The sequence below is a fragment of the Callithrix jacchus genome, chromosome 4 (genome assembly GCF_049354715.1).
Source record: "Callithrix jacchus isolate 240 chromosome 4, calJac240_pri, whole genome shotgun sequence".
NCBI classification, from domain to species: domain Eukaryota; kingdom Metazoa; phylum Chordata; class Mammalia; order Primates; family Cebidae; genus Callithrix; species Callithrix jacchus.
In genome coordinates, this window is record NC_133505.1 from 26,514,353 (window position 1) to 26,530,353 (window position 16,001).

General features: G+C 39.2%; 1 protein-coding gene across 20 annotated transcripts in view; it reads right to left on the reverse strand.

Moving 5' to 3' along the window:
• The window catches only part of PRP4K (pre-mRNA processing factor kinase PRP4K), a 42,826-nt gene extending 26,842 nt beyond the window's left edge, over positions 1-15,984 (reverse strand). For all 20 annotated transcript variants that reach the window (XR_004741659.3, XR_013533792.1, XR_618989.5 and 17 more), the window contains exons 1-3: positions 15,815-15,984; positions 6,631-7,827; positions 2,614-2,787 (exon numbers count right to left, since the gene is read on the reverse strand). Coding sequence is in view for 1 of the 20 variants with exons in the window: in XM_002746255.7 (XP_002746301.1) it covers positions 2,614-2,787; positions 6,631-7,827; positions 15,815-15,855 (1,412 nt within the window). In the remaining 19 variants the exon portion in view is untranslated. The remainder of the gene's footprint in view (positions 1-2,613; positions 2,788-6,630; positions 7,828-15,814) is intronic.
• Between the last annotated feature and the right edge of the window lie 17 nt (positions 15,985-16,001).

Genomic DNA, 16,001 nt, shown 5'->3' on the forward strand with positions numbered 1-16,001 from the left:
CATTATGAAGGAAGAAAACTCTACTGGTAGCCAGGTCTATTTCCCAAGGGGAGAGGAGAGGATTCTGGAAAACTTATAGCCTAAGAAAATATATCTACAGTCACTGATATCCAAAAATATCTAATTACCCTGAAGTAATAGCCACTAGTTGAAAAGTTCTACACTGTCACAATCGAAGAAAAATTCCATTCGGCTCTCTCAGTACCTAACTATTAAGTCAGAATAGGCAGCAATGAAAGATTCAGCTGTGTGAGAAAAGTCTTCAAATGAAAAGGTAAACGTGCAGCAAAAGGAATCTGGGAAGAAACAAAATATAGGAAAGAAAACTATAAAGAACAAAAATCTTGCAAAATACCCTTGTTATTGTCTGAGAGATAAGAAATACTATTTCCAGAAAACAAGAATAAAACGTTAATTAAGTGGAACAATACAGAAAGCCCAATGGAAAAAAAAAAAGAAAGATCTCTTAGTAGCAATATTGGAAAGTAGAAATCAGTGGAATAACTATTTCAAAATTCTCAAGGAAAAATGATCTCAACCTGGAATTCTATTCTTTGCCTAATCAGCAATGAGAGTAAAAGGTTTAAGTTTTTCTTGAGACAGGGTCTTGCTCTGTTGGAGGGCAGTGGCGCAATCATGGCTCACCGAAGCCTCAACATTCCTGGCTCAAGCAATCCTCACACACCTTAGCCTCCCACGTAGTTGGGACTAGAAGCACCTACCACAATACCTGGCTAATTTTTTATTTTGTGTAGAGATGGAGTCCCACTATGTTGCTCAGGCTGGTCCCCAACTCCTGGGCTCAAGCAGTCCTCCTGCCTTGGCTTCCCAAAGTGCTGAGCTTTTAGGCACGAGACACTGCACCTGGACAAAAGTGTTTTTTTCACCTGAAAAGTTTCCTCCATGTGATTTCCTCAGATAACTACTGGAAATGCATTTCCAAAACAAAAGGTAAAGCATGAAGACACTGGACACAGAAAACAAGAGAAACATGTTTCTCTCAGGGAATATCAAGAGGATGACCACAGAAAGCAATCCCACAAGGACTGTCATATAAACAGCCCCTAGAGATCAGCTTGGAGCCAGAAGACTAGCAGTGTCAGAAGGAAGATCCTCTCTTCCCTTCTCCCCTGACTATTTGCTCAGCAATGAACATATACATGATCACAATGATTATACTGACTCTAGAAGAACAAAAAAGTGTGATGAAAGTAGGCAAGAGTGAGAGAGGAAAAAAAAGAGAAACAAGGGTGAGGGGTAATATCAAAAACCCTCATTACGGTTGGGTGCAGTGGCTTACAGTTGTAATCCCAGCACTTTGGGAGGCCAAGATGGTGGATCACTTGTGGTCAGGAGTTTGAGACCAGCCTGACCAACATAGTTAAACTCCACCTCTATTTACACACACACACGCGCACGCACACACACACATTAGCTGAGCATGATAACACGCCCACCTCTAGAGTCCCAGCTACTTGAGAGGCTGAGGCAGGAGAATTACTTGAACCTGGGAGGTGGAGGTTGCAGTGAGATTGTGCCACTGCATTCCAGCCTGGGCAATAGAGCGAGACTTTGTCTAAAACAAATAAATAAATAAAACCCCTCATTTTCCAGAGTATTCAGACCATGCACTTCCACTTCTAGGAATATAGCATACAAAAATTCTGAGAAATATGTAAAGATGGCTACAACATAAGCCTTTGTTTTTTTAAAAATTATATTCATGTATTACTTCAATTAAAAATGTTAAAAGATTGGCAAATAGCCATTTATGTTTAATATTATTTCACGTATGTATGAATTTTAAAAAATGATTCCTTGCTTTATAAACCACCTTTTTGATTAACCTACTATTGACTATATATGCTTCAGATAAAATGGTTTCAATGGTGAATTAAATAGGCCATTGCCAAAGTCTACAGTAACTATCAATATGCAAAATTAATATAAAATGTTAAGAAATTGGGCTACACATTAATTACTATATGATCCACCTTGCCAGTTTAAAAAAAAACCCAGGCCAGGTTTGGTGGCTCATGCCTGTAATCCCAGCACTCTGAGAGGCCAAGGTGCACAGATCACCTGAGGTCGGGAGTTCAAGGCCAGCCTGACCAACATAGAGAAACCCTGTCTCCACTAAAAATACAAAATTAGCTGAGGAGGGTGGTGCATGCCTGTAATCCCAGCTACTCGGGAAGCTGAGACAGGAGAATCGCTTGAACCCAGGAGGCGGAGGTTGCAGTGAGTCAAGATCACACTGTTGCACTCCAGCCTGGGCAACAAGAGCGAAACTCCATCTCAAAAATAAATAAATCTGGCTCACTAAATGAGCCTGGCTCATTTAGTATTTATCTCTTATAAAAGAGAGAAAAAAGTCCTACATTTAAAAGATTAATTTTACTGCATCTTACACGAGCAATGATTTTTTTTAAATTCAAAGGAAACTATATAAAAGAAAACCCATGTGTAGAGATTGCTGGTAAAAGGAAACTACAGGACCACAACTACAATTTTTCAGAGAAACATGGTCTAAAAGAAAACCTACCACCTAAGCTCATTGGTGCTACAAAAACATTGAGAGTTTAATGAATCAAAAGGCTGATGTGTCTTTACCTTCTGCGAGGAGACCTGCTTCTTCTTCTTGGAGACCTGCTACGTCTGAGTGGGGAACGAGACCTCCTTCTAATGGGAGATCTACTTCTTCTTCGAGTTGGAGACCACCTATTGATGGGGCTGGCATCTTTTGATCTTTCACGTCTACTGAGGATATCATCTCGAGGTCGTGTTCTTAAGGGGATCAAATACAAGTTAACCGAAAAATAAATGGAAGTGAAAGATTTGTTTTTCTATATGCCGGGAACATCTGTAAGAAAAGGCACACTAACCCAAAGAGAGTGAACTCTGACCGATGTGTTTTGTAACAAACCTTATTCAGATGACCACAATGACATTTTGGTGTTATTGTAGACAAACAATGAAAGGTCTTATTTCCTCTGGTCCCACAATTTGAAGAATTACTAAAGGTTATTCATACTGATGAAGTCACAGATTCTAATTTGAAATAAACAATTAAATAAAACCTGCCCAAGTAAGAATAATATTCCATTTACTCAAAAATTCCATTTCCATTGATGACTTTTTCTTTCTACATCTTGACATCTCTCCAATTAAGGCTTTTTTTTTTTTTTTGATACAGGATCTTACTCTGTCACCTAGGCTGGAAAGCAGTGGTGTGATCATGGCTCAATGCAGTCTTGACCTCCCAGGCTAAGGGAATCCTTTAACTTCAGCCCCTGTGAATAGCTGGAACCATCAGACTAATTTTTTGTTTTGTAGAAATGGGGGTCTCACTATGTTGCCCAGGCTGGTCTCGAACTCCTGGCCTCAACTGATTCTTCCTTGGCCTTCCAAAGTGCTGAGGTTACAGGTATGAGCCACCACGCTTGACTAAAAGTCTTATTTTTAATGTCAAGTATAATAGGCCAGGCACAGTGGTTCACACTTGCAATCCCAGCACTTTCAGAGGCTGAGGGAGGACTGCCTGAGCCCACCAGATCGAGGCTTCAGTGAGCTGTGTTTGTGCCTTTGCAGCCTGTGTGACAGAGTGAGACCTTGACTCAAAAAAACCAAAAACAATAGCTAGGTGTGGTGACTCACACTTGTAATCCCAGAACTTTGGGAAGCTGAGGCAGACGGATCACTTAAGCTCAGGAGTTTAAGACCACTATGGGTAACATAGTGAAACCCTATCTCTACAAAAAATATAAAAATTACAAGAGTGGTGGCATGTGCCTACAGTCCCAGCTAGTAGGGAGGCTAAAGTGGGAGGATTGTGTGAGCCTGGGAGGCAGAGGTTGCAGTGAGCAGAGATCATGCCACTGCACTGCAGCCTGGATGACAAGGTGTGACCCTGCCCACACCCCAGAAAACCCCCACAAAAACCCGACTTTTCAACACTTACCTCACAAGTACGTTTCAGTGATTTTTACTCTGGTTTAATGTGCTATTTGTATTACAACAAGCCTTTCTACAACTTAATTTTTTAAAACAGGTTTCGAACATTTCTTAATATTGGTCCGGTTTTGGACAGAACTATTCAATCTGGTCAGATTATAAATAGATTTGTCTCCATAATCAAATAATAACATTACAGTATTTTCCTCATTTATTATTATTATTATTATTTGCAATGGAGTTTTGCTCTTGTTGCCCAGGCTGAAGTGCAGTGGCACGATCTTGGCTCACTACAAACCCCCTCTCCCGAGTTCAAAGCGATTCTCCTGCCTCAACCTCCCAAGTAGCTGGGGTTAAAGGAATATGACACCATGCCCAGCTAATTTTGTATTTTTAGTGGAGATGGGGTTTCTCCATGTTGGTGAGGCCTGTCTTGAACTCCTGACCTCAGGTGATCCACCCGCCTCAGCTTCCCAAAGTGCTGGGATACAGGCATGAGCCACTGCACCTGGCTTTCCTCATTTAATAAAAACCTAAAAACACAACCTGCCTTGCATGTTTCAGTACAGTATACAGAACCCAAGAATCTTTCTCTGATCCAGCCAAAATGAGCAAGGTAGACTTTGATTCAGATCTGCGGTGCTTACTCCTTGATAGGGCCATCTGAGGAAACTATTTAATCTGCTTGTACACACACACAGTCTCAAAGAGTAGTTAAAAATATAAATGGGGCAGGTACATTGGCTCACGCCTATAATCCCAGCAGTTCAGGAGGCTGAGGTGGGCGAATCACCTCAAGTCAAGAGGTCGAGATCAGTCTGGCCAACATGGTGAAACCCTGTGTCTACTAAAAGTACAAAAAAATTAGCTGGGTGTGGTGGCGCATGCCTGTAGTCTCAGCTCTTCAGGGAGGCTGAGGCAGGAGAATCGCTTGAAGCCAGGAGGCAGAGGTTGCAGTGAGTCAAGATCACGCCATTGCACTCCAGCCTGGGTGACAGAGGGAGACTCCATATCAAAAAAATATATATATGAATGGGATAAAGTAAACTAATATAGAAGGAACAGAGTGTTGTCTGCTAAAATGCCACAAAAATAAAACTGTTCATCATCACTAGCGATCTAAGAAATTTAAATTAAAACAACTTTGGGGTTTTATGTTTAAGAGTAACAAAATACTACTATATGGTATCCTGCTCATAAAGGTTTAGGAAAAAGGGCAGTTTACATTGTCATAGAAATAGAAATTGATCTAACTTTCCCGGATGGAAATTTGGCAATAACTTTTTAAAATGTAAATGTACATACCCTGAGACTTAGCAAGTCCACTTCTACAAATCTATTCTATAAAGAAACCTCATGCATAACCAATGGACATCTTTGCAAATAATAGTTAAAAAATTGAATCAATCTAAATTTTTCATCAGTTTCAACAGGACAATGATACTGTAATACATCTACACTGAAATACCAGTTGCTGTAAGGAAGAATGAAAAAGAATCTATATATATGTTTTGTCGCAGAAATGTTTCCTGAAAAAAGCAAGTCACATGTGAATATATGACTCCAGTTTTGTAAAACAACAACAACAACTCTTCTATCCATATTACCGTCTGTGCAAAGAAAGAGAGCTAAGGAAACATAAACTTCTAAGGAGTGGTAGTGGAGAAATGAAAAAGGAATTTACAGGCTTATTTGGATTTCTCTTTAATAAATATGGAGCACTTCTGTAATTAAAAAAAAAATGTGTTTCAAACACTCAGCTCTAGTCCTTAACAAAATCCTCAAAATTAGCTCTTCAAACTGAAAGCAAACTGAAAGACCACCAGGATAATTAAGAAGCACTTGAGATAATAGAATCAGTAAAACTAATAACTGCCTCAATCCAGGAAGCCAAAAGAAAAAGGGGCTATTTCATTACAGTGCCACACAGAAGAAAGAACCGAGAATCTCTTAAGACATAGCACTTGGAAATAAAATTTGAAATTTCTCTGAAAATATGATGACTTCATTTTCAAGGTCAGTTTATATTTATATCAATTCACAGAAAATATTAATATGAACTCAGTAAATGACTAAAAATTAATAACATCCTTATACAATATAAGCCAATTTCTTTTAATAAGCAAAACTTGGCTGACAATTTCATAGTACTTAAATAGTATTAATACAAAATTTTCCATTTTAATTATACTTCGGGGACCAAAAAAATTTGGTATTTGTTTCTATTTATGTCGTTAAAATATAAAACTCATGCAAACACAAGAGAATGAACAGAACACAAATGTTAAAGTGATTACCATTCCCCCTTTTCAAAGTTAGGAATTTCAGCCTACACTGTTCAATGGAGCAGTAATCCTCTCTCTGCACACCCCCAATGAAGATTTATCAGCCAAATTACATGGATCAAAAGGAGTGCCTTAGCAAACTAGGTATTAAATCAATAATGTGAAAAAAACCCAATTTCATCATCAAGCTCAGTATTTGTTAAACACCTATAATTGAAATGCTCATTCACAAAAGTGCAAATATTAACATGGTTAATGGACTGGATTACTTAAAATTATGAAACTCACTACTAATACATTTATTTTTACTTACTACTTCATTTTTAATTGTCCACAAGTTTTCCCTTTAAAATCTCGGGAATTTGTAAAACGCTTTAACATTTTTAGTTACCTTGGAGAAGAAAGTCGTCTCCTCTCTGGTTCTCTTCGTTTTCTTTCTAATGATCGGCTTTTGGCTCTTCTACCAGGAGACAGTGTTCGAGAGGGAGATTTGCTCTGCTTAGATCTTCTATCATTTAAAAGTGGAGACCTACTTCTTCTTGATTTATCACGTGGTTTCGGAGACAAACTTCTTCTTTTAGGACTACGACCAGGTCTTCTACTGGGTGACCTATTTTCTTTCCCAGATGAAGCATCTTTAGAGGGAGATTTAATTGGTTTCTTTTCTTTGTCAGTTTCAGACCGTTTTGATTTTCTCTCTTTGGACCGTGACCTTCTGTCTTTGGATTTACCTCTTAAATCAACTGGGGATCTGGATCTTTTACCCCGATCTCGACTTCTACTTTCATTTATAATGGGGGATTTTTTCCTATCTTTTGATTTACTTTTATCTTCAATTTTAACCTTATCATCAGTAGGAGACCTGGCCTTACCAACTTTCTCTTGAGATCGCCGCCTAAGGGTAGGGGATTTTGATTTTCTTGCTTGATCTTGAGACTTACTTCTTTTGGATGGGCTTTTAGATTTTTTCCTCTCCTTTGACTTGCTCCTAGTTGTTTTCTCTTTAACAATTTCAATACCCCCCTTGCTTTTCTTTTTATCAGACCTATGTCTAGTCCGTTCTTTGGATCTGCTTTTACTTCGTTTTTTTGTAGCATTTTTGTTGTCCATAAGTTCAAGTTTCCCCTTTGCACCTGAAGATCTAGTACTAGACCTATTTCCATTTCTTGCCTTTTCATGAATCTCCCCCTCCTCTTCAGAGCCAGATTCATAACCTTGTAAAATGAGCCCCATACCAGATTGGACCTTTCCTTCCATTAACTCATTATCAAGTTCAGCCTTAATCAAGGCTCTCTGTTTTTCCAAGTCTTCTAGCAAAGCTAAATCATCAAGTTTAGTTCTTTTTGCTGGAGACATACCCTCTTTATCAGAAGCATCAATAACCTCTTTTCTTTTGTGTTTCTTATGTTTATGCTTATGTTTATGTTTTTTATCCTTGTCTTCTTCTGAGGAATGTTTATGTTTCTTATGTTTACTTCTGTGTTTATGCTTCTTTTTTTTGTGACGACTGTGCTTATTTTGAGACTGGTCTTCTGATATTTCTCCATTTTCTTCATTTATACTCTTTTCAGAATTAGCATCTTCCATCCTATAAATGTACAAAAAAAACATTTTAAAATGATATCATTTATCAAGTATTCAAAGAGTCAAAACAAAATAACAGTAATGAGAAAATACATCTCAATGTAATACATGAAATTAGTCACTAAAATTTTTTCGTAACAGCTTCAGATATTTTATTTCAAAGAAAGTATACGGCAAGAACAGAATTGTGGTGTTACAACTTTAAAGTGTTTCTAATGGTTGAACTCATCAAATACCTAATGGATTGAGACTGCAAATTACAGGTTAGAGAAAAAGGGAAAAACAAACCAGGCACAGCAAAACCTCATTATTATTGATTTAGTTAAAACAGCCACTCAGTAACTTAATTTTTAAACAACTTTTCTCACACATTAACAACCAAAGGGGCCCATTTTCTTTTTTAATAAGACCTATTAACTATTAACATACACACTGGAAGACTCATCTCCTTCTCCACTTGAAATTTATAAAACTTGGTGGCTTTACAATAAACCTGGCAGGTCACTTGTTTTGAGCAGATTTCATCTTATATCCTTAAAAATAAGGAAAACATTGTAGAGGCAATACTGAGCTATATGCAAAATAAGCAATCTACGTGCATTGGTAGCTGATACTGACAATGGTGACAGTATAAACACATCCCCCAAAGTTAAATCTTCAAAGAGAACTAAACCAGAAGTTAGGACTCCAAGCTTGTAGTTGCCACTAAGCAGTCATATGACATTAGGTTGAGCCACACGGAAGGACCTTTTGTAAGTCAACAAGTTTAATATCAGTAATTGAATACAGTTTGACCCAATATTCATTCAGCAAGTGATTTAATCTCTCTGAATTTCAAATGAGGAGTCAGTTTCCCAAAATACATTCATGCAAATACATTTATGCCATGCAAAAAATAATTAATTAAAGTGGGGTGATTCTGTGCTTAAGTGCTTGGGTTATGCTGAGTTAAAGAGTTTATGATTCTAAATTATTTTATCAAGTCCTTGGTGTTTAATAATCCCAGGTTAAATACTTGTACAAAAGCATTATTGAAGTTTCCCTTTAAAAGTCCCTCCATAATAAACCATCACATCCTAGAATATGAGACCAAAAGTGGCCCTAAATTATCTAGATTCAAGCCATCATACTGTCTTTGGAAGAAGCTATGGATTATTTTGTCAGATCTTCATATTATATACCCCTATACTTTTTTAGTAAGTTTATCCTTGCAAACTAAGAATCCATCAGTCTACTAACAACCTCTTTAAAAAAAAAAACTCACCAACCACAGGTGAGCATCAAGCCAAGTGGCAGGAAAACAGATGTACAAGCCAGGAGCAGTCACTCACGCCTGTAATCCCAGCACTTTGTGAGGCTGAGACGCGTGGATCACCTGAGGTCAGGAGTTCGAGACCAGCCTGACTAACATGGTGAAACCGTCTCTACTAAAAATACAAAAATTAGCCAGGTATAGCGGCGGGCACCTGTAATACCAGCTACTCCGAAGGCTGAGGTCGCAGAGCCAAGATCGTGCCGTTGCACTCCAGTCTTGGTGACAGAGTGAGACTCTATCTCAAAAAAAAAAAGAAAAAGAAAAAAGAAAACAGATGTACAAAACCAGTATTTGCCTCCCTCAAAGATATTAAAGTCCAGTGGAAAACAAAGTCACATGACATAACCACAAAATACTGGAGAAGTGCAGTGATGAAGACAAATGGGGCATTATGGAACGCTGAAGGATCACCTAAACTCATTTTGAGAATGGTCAGGGATGGTGTTTTGTAGATCACAGAAAGAATGTTAAGCAGGGACTTTAGGAGGAGAGAAGAAATGTTTACTGAGAAGGGACAAGGATTAAAAAATAAAGGTTAGTCCCGGTACAATGGCTCACACCTATAATCCCAGCACTATAAAAGGCCAAGGTGATAGGATTGCTTGAACCCAGGAGTTCAAATTGAGACAAGCCTGGGCAACACAGTGAGACCTCATCTCTACTAAAAATAAAAAAAATTAGCTAGGTGTGGCAGTGCAAAACTGTAGTCCCATTTCAACTTTGTTCTTTATACAGGCTATAATCTCATCCCCTTTCCCCAGAAATCTCCCATCTCATAATCCAGAAGGTCTTTTTTTCCTGAACCTTGACTTACAGGGGAAAATGTCTAAGAAAAAATTAAGTTTACTGAAGTTATGAAGCTAGGAGAGTCTTTAAAGATTGAGAATGATCTTCAGGCATATAAAATCTAAGTGCCCAAAATACAAAATTCTAGTCACTAAGTTCAAATTCAAAATTCCCGGAAGTTTTGAGTTTTAATTCAAGACTGTCCTCAAGACAAAGGATAGCAGAGTGGTTAAGCAGTCTCTGGAGCCAAACTGCCTGGGTTCAAATCCTGGTTCCACTGCTTACTAGTTGTGTAGCCTTGGCACGTGATCCTCAGGCATCTCATCCACAAAATGGAGAAAATAGTACCTACCTGAAGAGGTATTGTGAAGTTTACATAGATGACTACATGTTAAATGCTTATGACAGTGCCTACCACAGACCAATTCCCCCCATAAATAAACTATTATTATTGTATAGATGCTGGATAGTTATGTTTATTCACAAAAACCCAGTGGAGCCGAGAGGGCTGCTAATAAGAATGTTATTTTAAGGAATACCATCAAAGAGCATAGATTCTGGAGTCAAACTACCTGGTTTAAATGCTGCCTCCAACATGACAAAGCTATTGTAATCTTACGCAAGTTTTTCTTCTGTTCCTCAGTTTCCTCAACTGTAAAAAATGGGGAAATAGTACAGACAAATCATAGACTTAATGATAATTAAATGAGTTCATAGTATAAAAGGCTGTCACACTAAGAATTCAAGTCTCTCCATTTGAGTTGAGACTTTGAGGTTCAAGGAAGTTTAAGGGACTTGCCTAAGGTCACACATACAACAAGCCAGCGAGAAGGCTGGCAGTCCAAGTCATTCAAAAGATCTTCCATTTGCTTAAGATGCTTTAAAAAGTCAGATTATGTCACTACTCTTTATTGCTTTCTACCTTATTCAGAGCAAAAGGTCCTATACCTACAGGCCCAACATCCCCAACACTCTGAACCTAATACTCTTCTTCCACCATCACCCTGTTCCAGCCACACCACGTTCATTGAACAGGCAAACACACATCTCAGGTATGCGGTATCTGTTTCTCCTACCAGGAGTGCTTTCCCCCAATACATGCATTCCTGGCTACCTTTGACTACCTTAGGTCTCTGCTTAATTATCACTTTCTCAAACAAGTTTTCCTGATCAAACCATTTTTAAATGCAAACCCACATCACTGCATCACTGCACACATGTTCTCCTTCTGTCCTTAACATTTTTCTACAAAGCAATTGTTACCACTAATATAATTATTGTTTGTCTCTCCCTATCATAATGTAAGCACTATATGAGCAGAATTTTCATTTTAGTTCACTGCTCTATCTCTAAGGGCTTAATCTATAGCAGGTGCTCAATAAGTATTGTTTGTGTCAATGATATATACAGAACAATATAAGGCTGGGATTGGTGTCTCACACCTGTAATCCCAGCACTTTGGGAGGCCAAGCCAGGTGATCACTTGAAGTCAGGAGTTCAAGACCAGCCTGGCCAACATGGTGAAACCTCATCTCTACAAAAATACAAAAAATCAGCCAGGCATAGTGGCAGATGCCTGTAATCCCAGCTATTCCAGAGGCTGAGGCAGGAGCACTTGAACCCAGGAGGCAGAGATACAGTTAGCCAAGATCGCCCTATTGCACTCCAGCCTGGGTGACAGAGCAAGACTCCATCTCAACAACAACAAGAACAGGAAAAAACATATACAAATAATATAGAGCTGGTTTATACTATCTATCATAGACTCTCAGCACTTGAAAGTTACTATTTTGTTTTTGCTCGCTTTTATCTCCAGCGCCTCACAGTACACATACATGGTAGGCACACACCTATTTTTGCAGGTGTGATATTCAAAATGATTTATATTTCATCGACCCCTGCAAAGGATAATCAGTTTTCTGAACCTATCTTTTCTAATGCTAACAACTTACAGAGTCTTAGGAGTTTCATTTAAAATTAAGAGTTTACCCATAGAGGAATCAACTTCTATCAAAAGAAAATCAAGCTCCTCCTAGAGCTTCAGGGAATCAGAAATACCTCATGATGACCATTATCACTGTAAGGAAAGTCATTCCCATGAGTGACTAGTTCCCACTGTAAATTAATCAGTTATCCCTAGAAATATTGAGTAGGTTCCTGCTAAAAATGTTACCAGCTCGAGATAATTAAGTTAACCTTAATTATAGTGTTTTCTTATACAGGGGCTAGGCATACAATGAATCTTTCAGTTTCAGTTGATCTCTCAATGCAAATATCATAGAAAGTAATAACTAAAGTCTGACCAGGTAAACCTGGAAAACTTGAAACAGTGAGTATAATGTATTACATCCAATGGTTTCTTGTTAAGACACCTAATGGTTATCCTGGACAGTTTATACTGACAATAAATATAGATTAAATACATTCATTTATATAAAGTTATGCTTTAACATTTACATTTTACAACTTAACATCCTACATTTAGCCAAGTAGATGCGTATACCAACCTGGTCTGCAACAGGTTTATCACAAAACAAATATTTATTGAGAACCTACTGAGTACTGAATAACATCTTTCAGATCACAGCATTTGTAAGCAAAGGTAAATGAGAAGTGCAAACAACATGAGGGTGCTTAATAGCATCTGTTTATATACTTTGTTTAGTTTCTATACTTTAAAAAAAAAAACAAAAAACCCAAGTCTTGAAGCATCCAGCACAATGAATGAAAATAATCATGGAATGACTTTAAAATAATATAGTCACAGTCAGGCCCAGTGGCTCACTCTTGTAATCCAGGCACTTTGGGAGGCTGAGACAGGCAGATCACCTGAGGTTAGGAGTTCAAGACCAGGCTGACCAACAAGGCGAAATCCCATCTACTAAAAATACAAAAATTCGCAGGGTGTGGTGGTGTATGCCTATAATCTCTGCTACTTGGGAGACAGAGACAGGAGAATCGCTTGAACCCAGGAGGCAGAGGTTGCAGTGAGCCTTTGCCACTGCATTCCACCCTGGATGACACTCTGTCTCAAATAAAATAAAATAAGTCACCAATCACCAACCACTAGTGTTATTGTAACTTCTTTTACATTTTTTTTCCAAAGAATAGTCTTGGTGAATTTATTTGGTAGGCATTCAAAATATGCAGAGACAGAGAACTGACTAATTTAAATTTGTGTATGAATAAAAGCGCTTTTAAGCTAGACAATTCTTAAAAAAATTTTTTTAGTGGTGAGTAAAGTGGACACCACTGCTACTTTACCAGAAAAGTAATAGTTTATACCTATTTCTCTGACAAGTTAAAAATGTATGTATTTTTTTTAAGAAACTGGGTCTTGCTATGTTTCTTGGGCTGATGTGAAATCCTAGGCTCAAACGATCCTCCCACCTTGACTCCCTAGTACCTGCAGCACTTTGGAGAGCTGAGGCAAGAGGATCACTTGAGCCCAGTAGTTCAGAACAACCTGAGCAACATGGGAAGACTCTGCTTCTACGAAAATATTTAAAAATTAGTTGGGCACGGTGGAGCATGCCTGTGGTACCAGTTACTCTGGAGGCTGGGGCAGGAGGATCACTTGAGGTCAAGGTTATAATGAGCCATGATAGTGCCATCTGATGACCTGGGTGACAAGAGCTTGTGTTTAAAAAATAAATACAATGAAAAAAAAGAATTAATGTAGATATAAGAAGTCAGAATGGGTTCAAAAGACCAACTAGTCTTAAATCTTCCCTCTGGTGCCCCCTTTGCCAAAGCAGGTTTGAGAAATTAGGTTTCAATAAATTAGACATGTCACATTAAAAAATGGATCTTTCTGGGACAGTGGAAAAAAATAAAAATCAATTCAAACTTGAAAAGCAATTTAAAAAGAAGTAGCATTGTATAGCGGGAGGCCAGACATTACAACAGTTAGCAGCAGGGCTTTAGAACCAGACTGCCAGAGTTCCAACAGGTGTGCCACTTAGCGTGACCTTGAGCAAGTTACTTAATTTCTCTGTGCTTCAGTTTTATACTCTCTAAAATAAGGAAAATAAAAGCATCCACCTCAACAGGGTTGTTAAAAGAGCTAAAGCCTTCGGGGAGCTTAAAGGCTACTTTTTACATTTATTCTTTCTAAATGTTTCTATTTTGAATAGACTCCATGTAACCGTAAACTACTCAATGTCCTCTAAAGAACTGTTGTAAACACTATATTCAGGGACTCACTATAAGCACCAGGCATAGTGCTTGCTTTGGTATCAAACTGTTACCTTCTTTGTTAAATACTTTCAAACTACTGAAAGTAAGACATATACAGACCAAATAATCCATTTACGCCAAGCATTGTGTGGGGAAGGGAAGCGAAACTAAAGATTATGTCAGTGTTATTTATACAGGAGAGGCCTAAATATGTATTTTTTTAATTATTAATTCTAATATTTGAATACAGTATGTGAATAAAATATTCTCAAAATGAATGTGAAACACTCCTCAAAATGAATGTGAAACATCCCTAAAAATCAAATAAATGGACATAATACTATAAAGCTTTTCAGATTAGTAGAAAATGTAGCTGCATAGCATGAGATCTGCACTGTGTTGCCTTAAACACTGTAGCTGTGCCACACAATGAAACAGTGAGAAACAGTAAGAGGCTAAAGCTAGTTTAAAAACTTTAAAATCTCTGCTAAGTCAAATCGTAAAAATAATACAGCAGTTTTCAAAAGGCCTTAATAAAAAATTCAATTTCTCTGCCTAGCTGAATAAAGCAGATGACTGAGGAGCCCAAAACTGGATGCATGCACAGCAATGAAATGTCAGGTGGCAAAGATTTCTCCTATCGCTCGGTTACAAGTTGCTGGGAGACTATACCCCTTTCTAAGATGGCTGGAAACAGATCAGACAGTGCAGATGCAAAAAAAACAGTGGCTATGCAAATATAGCCGTAAAATCCATTCTCTTTTAAGGTTCTTGAGTTTTCCTACTACTGACACTTAAAGCAAAATACTGCTTTTAGTTAAGCAAGGATTGTTGGCCTTTGCAGCATACACAAGAATTTTTTTTTTCATTTGGCCGCACGGATTCTTATATTAGTTTAATTATAGACATAAAGTGGTTTGGCAGTAGCTAGCAATTCCCACTACTCCTTCCACTCGTCCTTCTAAAGAAGGGTTATAAACCCAGGCAAAAAAAAAAAAAAAAAAGCCAAGCCTCAAAACCAAAGACTCTTACTTTGCCTCAAGTTTGCAAGTTGGTAAAAAAGCTGCCCGTAGACAGTCAAAAACAAAACAAAACAAAAAAACACCAAAACAATACCCGGTGACTGCTGGACTAAAGAATACAAGGTGATGAGATCGAGTATCCCGCTGGCCACAGACTAGCTTCAGGATGATCAGAGTGACCCTAGCCCCTCCTCTCTCTGCTTTCAGGTCCTAAAGTAAGACCAGTATAAGGACGACTAGGGGTACCGCATGAGAAAGAAAAGACTTCGCGCTTGCCCCGCCTGCCGCCACTGACCCTCGTGCCCCAACACTGATGCCGCTAAGTGCTGCGGCCAGGGAGCTCTGCTGGGTCCCCAAGGGAGGAATAGTAAGGCGCGACCTCACTGCCGCGGCAGCCGCCACGCGCACCGGACCTGTAGAGGCCGCTCGCGCCTATGCCTCCCGGGGCAACGACGCGCGGCAGGCCGCGGCCGCCTTCGCTCCAACAGCGGCGGCCTCCGGGAAAATGAAGCTCGAAGGCCGCCTGCTCTCCATGCCTCCCACCCCACAACGAATCGCGCCGGAAAAGGCAAAGTTTGACTCTCGCCGTTAGGCCCGAACTTTCCCGCCCGCCAGTTGCAGCTCTCAGTCGTCTCCCACTCGGCAGTCCCCGGGCTCCAGCCTCTGGCCCACTCACAGAGATTACTTACTCTGGTTGCTCCCGCAGCGACTGGGTCTCCGCGGCGGCCATCTTGAACTTCCTGACTCCTCCGCGGCGGTGGCGGCGGCGGCTCCCGGACGGTGGAAGGTAGTGTAAGTGGAGGAAGAAGGAAAAGAGCTGCCGCGCATGTGCTGACGGCGTTGGGAAGAGTGGAGTTCTGAGTCCGCGCTAAGAAT